Source organism: Antechinus flavipes, chromosome 5 (assembly GCF_016432865.1).
Source record: "Antechinus flavipes isolate AdamAnt ecotype Samford, QLD, Australia chromosome 5, AdamAnt_v2, whole genome shotgun sequence".
NCBI classification, from domain to species: Eukaryota; Metazoa; Chordata; class Mammalia; order Dasyuromorphia; family Dasyuridae; genus Antechinus; species Antechinus flavipes.
Window position 1 is genome coordinate 20310914 of NC_067402.1, and position 14864 is coordinate 20325777.

The 14864-nt window shown below is 34.7% G+C and overlaps 1 protein-coding gene across 1 annotated transcript in view; it reads left to right on the top strand.

Moving 5' to 3' along the window:
- TOPAZ1 (testis and ovary specific TOPAZ 1) overlaps nucleotides 1–14864 on the top strand; it is a 66546-nt gene that overhangs the window by 19772 nt on the left and 31910 nt on the right. Inside the window, exons 3-8 of the mRNA XM_052001380.1 lie at nucleotides 2180–2298; nucleotides 4149–4213; nucleotides 5758–5897; nucleotides 7620–7705; nucleotides 8215–8343; nucleotides 13336–13399. Of these exons, the coding sequence (XP_051857340.1) occupies nucleotides 2180–2298; nucleotides 4149–4213; nucleotides 5758–5897; nucleotides 7620–7705; nucleotides 8215–8343; nucleotides 13336–13399 (603 nt within the window). The remainder of the gene's footprint in view (nucleotides 1–2179; nucleotides 2299–4148; nucleotides 4214–5757; nucleotides 5898–7619; nucleotides 7706–8214; nucleotides 8344–13335; nucleotides 13400–14864) is intronic.

A 14864-nucleotide genomic window follows, 5' to 3' on the forward strand; every position in this document is an offset into this window, starting at 1 on the left:
CTAAAAGTTTCTGTGGTGTTCTAGGCCTTGGAAGCGGTCAACACAATAATATCTCAAAAAAGATTTATCCACTGCCCTTTCTCATCAGACTTGCCACTGAACTTCCTCTCAGTGGTGAACATTTCTGGCCAACATGTCTCCCTGCTTTACTCTTCTTTTGATATCACCGGACAGAAGTCCATTAAAAAAAAAAAGTTTTAACTTCTATTTTGCCAAGGGGTCTTGTGATTTTGACGCAGACTCAGAAGATAGATTGTGAGCCTTTAAGTTCCATTTTATTTTGTTGGATCAAATTCATTTTTTTAGATGGGTGGATGGTGCAAATCTATGACTTTTTTGGTGAAGGGAGCTCCTTGTAATGAGGAAATCCTTTCTACAGCCCAGTTTAGCATTTTACTAGCTGAGAATGTTGCCAGATAATTTAATCAGAATTACTTAACTGATGGCGTTTCAAAGTGGTATATAAACCATATCTTCTTAGCAATCTTTTTAAAATTATCAAATACCCAAAAGCCCAGTTGGGCCCTATATTTATTTTCTTCTTTTCCCTCTCCTTTACGTGCCCACTTTTAAATTTTATTGTATTTAACAAGCAGTTATTTTCTCTACATTTCAACTACCATCCTTATTGTGAAAAACAAAATCCATAGTAAAGCAAATACATTTTTATATGGCTGCTATCAGAATTTGCCTTGTTTTGCCCTTGAGTCCCATTACCTCTTTATCATAAGATAAGTAACAGTTTGAAACCAGTTGGTCATTGCATTGATTAGAGTTCTTAAATCTTTCAAAGTTGTTAATATTTGTTATTGTATAAATTGTTCTAATTCCGCTCATTACACTTTGTGTTGGTTCATACAAGTTCTTTCTGTGAAGCCATACTTTTCATCATTTCTTTTTATCACAGTAGTATTCCATGAGATTCCAAATATTGTTTACCAATTAAGGGGCACCTCCTTAGGTTCCATTTCTTTGCTACTTCAAAAAGAATTGCTATAAATATTTTTTGATATGTAGTTTTTTTCCTTCTTTCTAGCTGTTTGCTCAGATTATTCCTCTGTGAAGAGTACTTGTTCATTTCTTTTATCTATGCATGAGTGATTTATGCCTTCAGAGGCATATGCACATCTCTAAATTTTGTAATTTATTTTTGTTCATATTTCTTTTTTTATTATAGCTTTTTATTTACAAGATATATGTATGGGTAATTTTTCAGCATTGACAATTGCAAAACTTTTTGTTCCAACTTTTCCCTCCTTCCCCCCCACCCCTTCCCGCAGATGGCAGATTGACCAATACATGTTAAATATGTTAAAATATAAGTTAAATATAATATATGTATACATGTCCAAACAGTTTAAATTTTGTAATTTATTTTTTTAAAAAGTTACTCCATTTGTATTGATGGAAAGAGTTTCCATACCAGGAGTTCCTTACCCTTGTAAAATCATAAGTCCAAACCAAGAAGAAACATATTTTGTTCAGTTTCTTTTTTATTCAACTACTGCCAGAGAGATAAAATGTTTGCTGGCTGAGGAAATTCCAATCCCTTTTGATCTCCTTGTTATAGTGATTGAACATTTTTAGAAGATAGTGATAGCTTTTCTATAATCTGTTCTTTTATGTTTCCTCTTATTTTTTCAATTGATAGTCTATTTAAATTAGTCAGATTGGATTTTCCTCAGAATTACATTCCTATCTCATTTCTATTCTTCCAATTTGGTATTGACTTTTGCTATGATAAATCTATAGTTTGGACACAAACATGTATTTGTTTCCTATATGTTAAAATGTAATCAGCTTAATTTTTTATAGTTTTATACTGTTTTCTGTTTTATTACCTTTCTGATTTTTTTATTAAAGAAAACATCCATGTTATATAAGCATGAAGTTTTTTGTAGTGTCTACTTTTACTTCTTTTATTTTAGAACAGTTATAGCACACTAGTAATTAATTATATTGATAGAGCACACCATTAATTAATGGATTTCTCCAAAAGAATTTTTATGTAAAAGGAATTTTTTGTTGAATTTGGATATTATAATTCATTTTAAATTATTGATCCCTCAAATTTTAAACACTGAGTTCTTGATTCATTTGAATAACATTCTTTGTGCCTGTAAGTAATTGGGTCTCTGTACCATTGAAGCTTTTACAGTCAAACATTTCATCTTTCCAGTAAATGAGAGCAAGCATGATTCTCCAATTCTGAATAATTCTTTGGGAAGGATCACTAATGAGGAGGAAAATCCAGAAGAGTTAAATGAACATAAAATGGGGCTGGACATGGAGGAAAAGGTATTTGGGGAAAGTTTGGCCTTTCTTCTCTCTAGTTAGGTATGATGCTATGTGAGGAATCTTCTGCATAGATCTTACCTCTGTTGACAGGGTTCTGTTTTATTGAGATCAAAAACTTCACTTTGATGTAAAGCATTACTTTGACACATGAGGTTAGAGCTCTGCCCACAATCTAGGGAGGATTTAGGGTTAGGATTTGGTTGTACTTATACCATGGCAGCTTCAAAACACACTGCTTTGGGAAGACTTGAGTTCAGATTCCCCCTTTGAACACTGATCTGTGTGACCTTAAACAAGTCACTTAACTTTTGTTTGCCCCAGTTTTCTCAATGGTAAAATGAAGCTAATCTGAGGGAGGGAGGGAATTCAATTAGACAGTAATAGTAAAGTGTTTAGCACAGAGCCTGATAGCAGATCCTATTTTTCTGAATGCAAGGTATCTAAGATATCTTTATGCTATTGTGGCACTCTTTACCTAAAAAAAAAAGAAGTTGTAAATTTGTGATGTCATGTGCATATGTCAAAATTGTTTTGAACCTTACAAACAATTCTTAGTGAAATTTTCTTTAGCTTCAAGTCATTGGCTTTTGACTCGGGTTACAAACGCTTTCCATGCATTTTCTTTTTTGATTCTCACAAAGTTTTAAAGATGGCTACCATTACTATTTCCATTTTTCATATGAGGAAACTGAGGCTTAAAGAAGTTAAGAGTCACATTGCTAGTAAATGTCCAAATTGAGATTTGAACTGGGATCTTCTGACACCAAGTCTCACACTTTTGGATATTATATCATGCTCTGTACCATGTGTTCAAGGGTGTCTGAATCTGTAGTTGAGCTATATTCTTTAGGTTTCCTCATCCCATTAGCTCTAACTATTGACTGGATATTTAACAAAGCTGAGGTGTCCTTTTAAAATATTCTTCCTCATCCTTGATTCTTTGCTTCTTAGAGACTCTATGTCTTAGAAGTGTTGGGTGTTTTTTTTTTTTTGTTTTTGTTTTTTTTTGTTTGTTTGTTTGTTTGTTTTTTGCTGCCTCCATAGAGTAAAATCTGTATTTGACAAGAAATTGGAACTAATGAATTTGATATATTTAAGCCTAAAGTGCCCAGGGTGGTCCAAACTGCCAGTGTTTCTCTTGCTGTGTTTAGATGGTTTTTATTAGGAGGAAAACAAAAAATGACTTGCTAGAACTTTCCTTTTTCATTCTTTTATGTCTTGTGGATGGGAAGCAACATTTAAGAGAGCTATAGTCTCATTCTATTAGGCACATTATATTAGACAGAGCCTTGGGGGACTGGTTTGATCAGTCAAGATGTCTAAATTGTTGACAGTTATTTGAATCAAAATAATCTTACAATTAAATAATTGTAGTCATAGTATTTTGTTGGTTTTTTTCCCCCAACTTAAATGTTTTCCATGCTACCTAAGAAGTAACTATTTCTAGTAAATTATAAATTTCAAAAGTTTTTGAAGAATGAAAAGTAACAATCTGACTTAGCATTTTGTGTTAAATGTTAGAAATCAAACAACTTGGTTTATCAGAACTTATAAATTTTGGCATATGTGATCTAGGTTAAAACTGAAGTTGAACAATGTGTTGCTTCATCTGTGATTATTTATAGTTAGCTGAAGGAAAGTGGTAATGTAAAGTGGTCTATGATTTTTTAAAACTACATAGAAATTTATTCCTTAACTTTGACCAAATGTAGTTTAATAAATAATTGCTTTAGATTAATTTACTGTTAAACATAGTCTTTAGAAATAACATTGGTCATTTAAATATGACATTTAGAAATGACATAACACTGCTTTTCAGGTAAATATGTTTAACTCTGTTCTCTTCACAGTGTAAATTTTCAGGTAACGTGACAATAAAAGAAGAAAAAGAAAACATTTTTGAACTTGAAAAAAGGTTTGTCAAATTATTTTAAAAGCACCATAATATTACATAATATTTTAAAAGATATTAATACAATTTGTAAGTTAAACAATGAGCCAAATATGGGACATGAATTGTTTAACATGTCAGAAAATGAGTGTAATTTTCCACTGTAGTAATTGTTGCTATTTACCAAAAGAGAATTAGAAGGGTTCTTGAGATCACATATATGTATCTGAGTCAGAAAAGATTGCTACGAAAGAGGGACTGAAAGAGATGCTGGCTAACATACACTTCTACACTTCAGGGGAAAATGTATGGTTTTCTGAAAGTCATGGAAGCAAGTATAAGGACAAAACTGGATGACTTTCTCTGTTGGGCCAGTGTTCCCCCGACAGATCTCAAAGAACATGTTTAGAAGAAATAATACAGTTTAAAGCTAATATAAACTTGACATTTTTTTAGCTCAGTTCAGTTATTTTATGAAAAATAAAGCCCAGAAAGACAAAGAGCCAAAAATGAAAGAGACTATTTATTGAATGAAACTAGGCAAGAGTTTAATTGGTACACAATAGTTAAAACTACATAAATTACAGTGTAGGATTATAGAATTTGAACACAAGATGGTATATTAGAAGTCAGTCTGGCCTAACTCTTCCCCCCTTTTATAGGTGAGAAAAGAGACCCAGAAATGAATGACTTGGCCAAAATCACATGGTTAATCTGCCACTTCTTTTGCCTGCAAATGCAGTGTTTGTTTTGTCCCCCATGCCATGTTTTTCATGAGTTATCTAATTGGAGAATATTAAAAAGGAAAAAAATGACAAACAATATGTTGGAAAAACTGAACTTAAATCAAAAGTGTCTTATTTCTTCTATAAAATGTAAGCTGAGGGGCAGCTAGGTGGCACAGTGGATAGAGCACCAGCCCTGAAGTTAGGAGGACTTTTTTTAAGGAGTTCAGATCTGGTCTCAGACACTTAACATTTCCTAGCTGTGTGACACCGGGCAAGTCATTTAACCCCACTTGCCTCAGCAACAACAAAAAATGTAAGTCAACCTAGCTCACTTTTCAATTCTCCCCTAACAATTATTCATCCTTTTTAAAAAGTCATTTATTTTAGTTAATATTACCATAATTTTCTCGTTTTTATTTGGTAACAGTGAAAGTTTGCTACTTATCAGATAATTACTTCAATACTTTAAGGGTCTGCAATTTTTCATCTTGTGTGGTTACCCCCTCAAACTCATGAAGTGGTCTTTAGATACATGCTGTGGTATTCCTGGCTGAGTTAGTCCTTGCAACAACCCATTTTGTGACCTTGCCCTTATTTCAAACCTCTGTCACTCAGTAGGACCAGCCAGAGCTTAAGATCTCCTGACACATTTCATTGAGAATCTAGGGTTACCTTTGGACCATGGTGGGGCATGAGGATAGGTTAGGAGAGATTAAGTAAGCATAGAAAATACTGTTGTTAAAGTTCTAAAGACATTTTGCAAAGTGTAGGATATTACAAGTAATATCTGATACTTCACTGATTAACAAGTTTTTGGTTGCAATTTTTCTTTTAATACAGCAAAGATTCTAAATATGCGGAAATTCTTGTGGGTGAGCGTCAGTTAACATCCCTGTGTCCAACAACCCCATGTCTGCCAATACCTTCTTTGAATCTCAAAGCTCATCAGGATGGCACGATCCTGAAACCCTGGATGAATGGTATTATTTTATGAACCAAAAAAATCCTGTTGTCTTTGTGGCTTGATGCAAGAAAGTCCATGTTCGCAGCTTAGAAAATGACTTCTTTAAGATGCATTTTAAAATCTGAAAGCCTCCATATGGTGACTTGGTACTATTGAAATAGTGAAATCTTGATTAAGTGTAGCAGGGTAAAGTCACAAAAATGCACGGGAAGGCGAGTAAAGACAAGACTTGTCTGTATAGTCTATTTAAAAATAAAGTTGCACAATTTAATTGAAAGGGGGCTAGACTAAGTCAAGAGCCTCCAATTCAGATCCTGTCCCCGATTCTTACCAAGCACGTGACCATGGGCAGTCTGTTTCATCATCTGTGTTGGTGCTAATGACATTCACATAAACTGCTTTACAAGTCTGATCAAAAGATTAAATGAAAGCATTAATTTAACTGCTCCACAAAGCTTCAACTATTCTACAACTGTGAGCTGGTTGGTATTTTCATCTGGCTTATTAAAATTCATAATGTTTCAAATAAAATCATAAAACATACTGACGTGACTCAGGAATCACCTAGAGCCTGTCTTACTCTTTTCATTCAACTCAGTTGTTTCATGCTTCTTTCTTTTGGACTCCATAGATCTTACTTGCTATTTTGGGGGGAGAAAAGAGATAATTGTTGGATGAAAAGACCTTTCCAATAGTAATAGTTTTTATATCATTGTTTTTTCTGCTTAATTCCTTGAAATTGCCAAAATTTTCTGCTGTTCGTTACAGATGCTTATTGTGTGTGTGTATAATATATATCGATTTATGTATGTATATAGGCACACAAATATTTATTTTCCTGCAAGTTTTACCACCACCAACCTCACCTGCCTGTTCTTGTTCTCTCTCTCTCTCTCTCACTCATACTCGCATACACACACACACACACACACACACACACACCCCTCCTTCATTCATTCTCAAGTCAATTTCTTGACATTTCTGGAGGAAATTGCAGTAGTCAGCTTTGTAATACATTTCTGCAGGAAGCAAGTGTGAAGCTCAAGATGAGCACACATGCACTTTACAGAAGCAAGAGTCCCTCCTTCATCTCCCTATTGGCTGGTGTGATGAAGTTAACATACTTTCCCAATCCTCCTACAACATACACTCCTTAATGTATTTTCTCTCCCGCTACATACATTGTATGACCATTAAAATGAACCTTAGCTCCTCCTGGGGAGGAGAAGTTAATATTTATAAAGCGATTAAGCATGCGGACTCCAGCCAAGCTATCACTTTTGTCCTACTTTTTTAGCTACCCAGCCAGTTCTGCCCAGTTTTACCCAGTTTCAGCTGGTTTCAGGAGCTCCCCTCCGCTGAACTATTTCCATTTTCAGACATCCGGATTTTCTCACTATGGAAAACATAACTGTCGTTTCTCATTCATGGACAAGTGGCATCCTCCTGTGGCCTTAGCTCTTCACTTCCCTTTAGGCGAGTTTAAAATTTATTATCGCAGTTCTGTATTAACAAATTAATTATGGATGCCTAAAAAGAGGCTTTATCTTACTAGTCAATAACATTTTGACTTTCTAGAAAATTTGTACTATAATGGAATAGATTTAAGTATCCCTGGCTCCCATATAGAAATTGATACTCTCTAAAGTTCCAAGAAAATCTTCAGCACATGTAAAAGAAGTTTTGTGAATCTGAAAGAAAAATGATATTAACCAGATTTGTCTTTTTTTTTTTCCAGATTTCAGATTTTCAGGAAAATATCCTCTCCTTATGTTACAGAATCCTGAAAATTGTGAGATATTTAAAAGGGAAAAAAATGCAGGGGTTAGTATCTCTACTCACACAGACATACATACACATGCTTAATTGTTTCATATTCTCAGGTGGGGGGAATTCAAGTTGGTTATGAAAAGTTGCTTCTTAGAAATACTGAAAGTAAATTTCTTTCATTTTCATTAATTTTCTGGTCATTCTATATCAAATTAAGTGTCATTCATTTCCTTCCAGTTTTGTGGGGTTTTTTTTTTCAATTAAACAATTATCTAAAGTACATGTTAAATAATATGTAACAACCTTATTAGAAATTGTATTGGGGAAAAGTAGAGAAAATTGGTAGAAAAATAAATTTCTCTTTTGCAAATATAAAATAGAAATTCATTTTCTTATTAAATTAGCCCTGGCTAATATTGCTCATTTTTATATGTAACATTCCAACCTATTCTTAATGTCTCTTTCTTTCCCTTACATTGCCCATACAAATAGTTCCTGTATTTTACTAGCTGAAAGTATTTATCTTGCTTTTTTTTCTCCCTTCTTTTAAAAACAATCCTTAGATGTTCCAGAAGCCCTTGGGGTTGATGATGTTACCCCATGGATACTGCAAATTTCATTTTAATACATTACGTGGCTGTGAGCGATCACTGTGTAAATTTACTCACGTTCCTGAACAAGCAGATGAAAAGGTACAGTCTCTAAGGGTTTGAAGGAGAGATTATTTATAATAAACAACTAAGAAAAATTAAGGTTGATTTTTAACCCGTATTTTATTAAAAATGCATGGTTCTAAAATGATGTAGTTAAATGTTTTCTCTTGAAAGTTACATCATTTTTATTAGGCTACAACATATAGTAAAATAGAAGTTGTACAATAAACAAATAGCCACATGTAGTAGTTATTTTGGTCCCCAGTGAGGTAAATTCTCTAGTTTTTCATTTTCTGTTTTATTGATTAGCCATTTCTTGAGTTTTTTCTTATCCTTAGATTAGATCAGATAATCTATTATTTTTCCTTATTTCCTAAAGTGTAGCCTGATGAGTTCTCCTCATGTATGTATCATACCTCCTTCAAATCATTTTGACTTACAAGTAAAGTGACAAATGAGAATCTCATGTTAATAAGCATGGGACTGAGGAGCTGCTCTGAGTCATGCACCAAAATCAGTCCAGATCCAGTAGACATTTTTACATTTTCATTCTGATGGGCTCTGTGTAGTAGCTCAGACTTGGTAGAAAAGTCTTAGCACCCTGAACAAATAGGGAGGTTTGGAGAAGTTGGTGGGCATGTGGCAGTGGTGGTCTGGGCTCCCTCACTCATCTTGCCCAGTGTGCAGGCCCCTTGCTGCTGTTTCAGATGAATCCAGAGCTAATTGTATGTCTTTTTCTACAGTCATGTGTAGTTCATGGTCAGATTCTATACTGCTGGGGAGCCAGAACAGAAGCATCTCTCAGAGGGCTCTCCTGCAGCAGCAACATGGTTGCAACCTTGAGCTTCAGAACCACATAACTGATTGAATTTCAAGGCAGGATTCAGATGACCATCACAAAAGATCTGTGGTCCAGTAATGAGCATTTTGGGGTCAGAACATTACAGTGAGGGAAATATTTGTTGTTCTTCAGTTCCTTCCTGATCAAAAGGGTAGTCTTGACTTAACTTCATTCAGTTAAGACTATAACTACTGCCCCCATAATATCTTGGACACCAGAGAGACAAAAGCATTTTCTTCTATCCTTTTCTAAGGGAAATGATACTTGGTTCACAGTGGAAGGAAACCTCCAGGGGTTAATTACATTGAGGAAAACCCAGGTAGCTGTATGTCTGTGGAGATGGTGCTGTCTTAAGGGGGACAGAGACAACTGGCAGGCTGGGCATTTACAGCCTCACTCTTCCCCGGTCCCGGGGAGGTACCTGCCAGAATCTCCTGAGTCAGAGTCAGAGTGTGTGCCCCATTGCTTTAAATGAAATACCTACAATAGGATCCCAATGGGTCTTGGTCCCCTCATACACATAAGTACAGAAAGTCTTGGCTCCCCCGCCACCTTTTTATCTTACATAGTTTTGGGGCAGCTAGATGGTACAGTGGATAGAGCACCAGCCCTGGAATCAGGAGGACCTAGGTTCAAATTCGGTCTCAGACACTTAATACTTGCTAGCTGTGTGACCCTGAGCAAGTCACTTAACCCCAATTGCCTCACCAAAAAAATCATAGTTCTATATAAAAAGTAATGTTCTATTTGAAAGTATTACCTTCTAAGGCAGTGAATTATACTTGAGTTTGGTTTGCAGCATTTTTTGTTTTTGTCTTTCAGCAGCTCTTATCTCTACTCTGGATTTGTCTGCATGAAAATTATTTTAAATGGGGAAAAAAAAGCTGGAGTCAGCCTTGGTGTAATATTGTTTATGCCCCATGATGTGTGAGGATTGCACACTCTCAAGGGAGTAAAAAGACTTTTAGGTTCTTCAGACTTTTTCTTTGAAATTGATATTAATTTTTTCCCCTGATCCTCACAAATTGGTATTTAAACTTCAGTTAAATAACTTTTGATTCTGAGCCTGTTATTTTCTAGTCTGCCTATTTCAGTTGCAGTAACCGTTTGGACAACTATCAAAAACCTCACAAGACTGAAACGGCTTTCCATCACCTTATTTAAATCAAAATGCTGGCAACTAAATGGTAAAGTGAATAAAATGCCAGACTTTAAAAGTCACGAATATCTGAGTTCAAATTCTGCCTCACATGCTTATTAGCCTCATAAGTCTTTAATTTTTCTCAGTTTCAGTTTCCTCATTTATAAAATGGAAATAATAATTATCTATTTAACAAGGCTACTATGAGGAGCAAATGAAATCGTATTTATAAAGTACTTTGCACTACACAAATACTTAAAGCATTATGTAAATGCTAGCCATTATTATTAATGTATTTTGTTTTTTGTGTTAAGGGTGGCTTGACTTAGAAAAATAAATGACATATGATTTAGCTTACTTTACAGAAGAAAAGACCTAGGAATGTGGAACAGTTAACAAAGAATGTTAGCTGTTAACCATATGAAAAAAATGTTCCCTGTGACTATCAAAAAATGCTTATTAAAGCAGCTTTTGAGTTTTCTTAGTCAGATCCATCAGCTTAACAAAGATAACAAAAAATAGAAATAGTGTTGGAAGGGCTATGGGAAGGGATGACTGGTAGAATTGAATTGTATGGCTGGTCTAGAAAATAACTTGGAATTATTTAAGAAAAGTCACTATGTTGATATGTTCCAAGGAGGTCAAAGATAGCATGGTCCTTTTTAATGCGATATTAATAAATGCACTTTGGTATAGCAGAAAGCTAGAAATAAACGGGTTCCATTGAAACATAGTTGGAGAAGTCACGGTATATGAACTTAATGGCATGGCTAACATGAGTAATTCAGATTGGGAAGGTTCATATGAAGAAAACAAAACCAGGAAAGTATTATACATGGTGACTACAGTTAAATAAGTAAAAGGCAGTGAACTTGGAATTAAATGCAATGATGGTATCAGAATATAGGTGATAAAACATATTTTCTTTAGTTTTTTCTTTTTCTTTAGTTTGGAGATCTGGTAAACTACAGCTCAGGCCTCCAGAAAACTGTATCCATTCTTCTCTGGATGAGTTGCTGTGTTGACTGGATTGGCTTATTTTATTTGTACCCATGTGATCTGACCACATCCGAGTTGGCACTCACTTGTATTTCTTGTTTAACAAGTTCTCCTTCCCAGATAGAAGATTTTTGGGAGAAAGAATTGCCTATTTTTTTTGGGGGGGGGGCTTTTTCCACCCAAGACTATCACAGTGCCTTAGCATATGGAGAACACCCAGTAAATGCTTTTGTTAGGTTGATTCTGCTGGGCCCCAGAATTGGCTGCAATAAGTAGAAGATGCAAAGAGTAAATGAAGGATTGAGATAAAAGAAAACATCCTAACAATTAGAGCTGATCAGAAGCAGGCCGCCTTATCAAGAGGTGATAGATTATTCCTTTTTGAAGATGTGCAGAGAAAATAAGTTTTATGATCACATTTAATTCCGTCATCAGACATTTATTGAGCATCTCCTTTGGGCACTGTGCTAGGCTTTTGAAATACAAAGACAAAAACAAGGGCTCCTTGCCCTCAAAGAGTTTGTTCTGTCTGGAGAGACATAAACATCTGAGATTATACAAGGTCATTTCAAGGAGGAAGAACTAGGAGTTGAGGAGATCAAGAAAAGCTTAATTTGAAGTGAAATATTAACATTTTTGAAGAAAAAGAAAAGAAAAATGGAAGTGAGTGCTTTCAAGTTATATAGTGAGATGGTAGTAGTGGTAAATTGAGATAGACTGCGCAAAATCCCCTCTTCCTCCTCGCCCACCCCAGTACAGTAAATGATCAGAGGAAGAAAAAAGATCAATGTGAGAGACATTATGGAGGTAGATTGAACAAGACTTGGTGTAGCTGGTTGGAAATGGAGAGGGGAAGGTACATAAGAAATCAAGAATAATTGCAAGATTATGAAACTAGATGACTGGAAGAATTTCTAAAGAAATAGAGATATTGGGTGCAGTGGATAAAGCACCAGTCCCGAAGTCAGGAGGACCCGAGTTCAAATTCGGCCTCAGACATTTAACACATCCTAGCTGTATTGTCCTGGGCAAGTCACTTAACCCCAATTGCCTCAGCCAAAAAACATAAAAGATATTGAAAAGAAGGGTGAGTGGGAGAGAGAGAGGAAGATGAGTTCTTTTGATATATTGAGTTGGAGATACCAATAGGCATGTCGTAGGAAGGATTCTTTAGTATGTGTGGCCCTAGAAAGCCTTTTGAGATACCTTCTAACTCCCTTTCTGTGATTTGGCCCTAGTACGATTGACAGATCTTCAGTTTGTAAAAACCGTTAAGAGACTAACATTTGTCTCATATGGAAAAACATAGTGGCTTGCTGAAAGATAATCATGACCCTGTAAAGGATTACACCATCAGTGATATAATACAGTTCTTCTGTACTCAAATTTGTAATGAATATTCAAAAATGCTGCCAAAGTAGTACAATCTATAATAGTTCTTATTGAAAATTGAAACTGAGAAAAGTCTTGTTAATTTAGGAACTAAAAGCCGAAGAGAATTATATTTTTCATTTCAATATAAGATTGTCTACTTCTCTACGTCTCAAACTTGGTAACTAGATTTTACAAGCAAGGAATCTCCCTTTGGAAAAGTCAGAAATATTATACAGCATTATAAGAGAGTTCTCTTTGGAAAGCTCTTTAGAGATAGAAAATTCAGTTTAACCATAGGCTTAACTCTTGGCATTGTTAGCATAAAGCTTTAATATAAATTCCCTTTTTACCTTCTCTAAATTTAAATATTTAAATGTTTTAGGCACATGTCCAATGAATTAATTCCTGATACTCTGAAGTGAGCAGTACAGTTTTGTTTTGTTTTTTAAGAATCATAACTATATACTTTTTAATGGACTCCTACATTGTGATATGGATTTAAAATTGGCTTTTTTTCTCTCATGTCCCTATGACTCAAGACCATCTTTTTTATCCCAAATTATTTAAACTTAAGCAAAATGTGGAGCAACCAACAAGATAAAACTATTATTTATGTAAATTTTGCTTTTATATCTGCTCAAGAATGAGTCATAACAATTTTTCATGACTTCTGCAGGTTTGCATGGAAATACTTAAGAAATACATAAATATTGGTGAGGTGTGTCTGCTTCAACGTGCAGGTATGAGACAAACTGCTGAAATGTTATTCAGTAATGTGTATATTTCAAATGTAAACTTCAGTTGCATACGTTAGACAATAAATACTGTGTTCTGAGCATTAAAATGGCATGACTTTCTGGAAAAGGTTCTGCTGCCCCAAGAAAGTATTGAAATGTAATAGTTTGCTTGTTTAAAATATATCTGTAACTATCTAATCCTATAAGTCATTATTAAGCACTATTTTTTCATTATTTAAGAATTTTCCATACTCAAATTATTGAAAGAGATTTTTCTAAAAAATTTGATTTATTTACATATAAAACATTTATGTCCTATGTTACTAAAATTACATATTGATTCTTTTATATAAACATGTATAAATTGCATTGTCTCCCAGTAATTTATGCAAATTTATTATTTATCTCTTTTGCCTTAGAGAATTTGACAAATGGGTTTTTATTTTATGAAAAGGGGGCACAGGTGAGATAAAGTAGCCTTCTCAAATCCATGTAAGATACACAAAGAGCACACAATTCATGTTAGGAGATTCCATTCAAAAGTTGTTCCTTTACTTTTCACCTGGATTTTTATTTCTTACATGGCATTCAAAAATTACTAGGTGAAAAACTGGTGGGGAAAAGATGTCAGTTTTTAATAGTATTCTTTTCTGAAATTTACCATTTGGCTAAATATTATTGTCTTTGAGCAGTGTTCCCACAATTTCCACTCCTCCACCAAAATACTGAGTGTAGCCCAGAGAAACTGGAGATTAGAGAAACACCTAGGGTACTTGAGAAGACTTGAGAGCATAGTAGATGGGAAGAATGACTGACTCATACAGCATGTAGCAGGGAATAATTGTGGGGACTCCTGCGGCTGTCCTGACACCACAGGTAGTGCCTGCACTCTGACACTGACTCATCCAGACTCTGCTGGGTTCCCAACAATAGTCATGACTTCCAGAATAAGCTTCACTTAAATAGTTGAGAAATCAGCTGTCCTAAGTATGCAAATTGGGGCAGGTTTTAATCATATTCTGCAGCTATCTTGATATCCTATTGTGTGTATGTAGAAATCGTAAATGTCTTTTTTCTGACAGCTAAAAATAAGAGTAACAATTTAAATTGTGTCCAGACACTTTCATACTCCCTGGAACATGTGATTCACATTCCAGTGTTCTATATTAAGAAATCATGCCTTCTTCTACAAAGTATATAGAATTGATGACCAAAACTATGTGTCAATCTTAACAACTAACACAAAACAGATAATCTGTTCTTAAACTGCCTGAACACCACCAAATAATATAAGTCAAGTCATTTTTTATTATTGTCTTCTGTCATCACTGGCCACAGGTACATAGTCACAAAATTGAATAGCCAATTATATACAAAAGCTCACCGTGTATCAAAAAGAAGGCACTTTGGTTTGGATATACTTGTGTTATTTATTCCCTGATAAAGGATTTTAATGTTTTCTACAAAT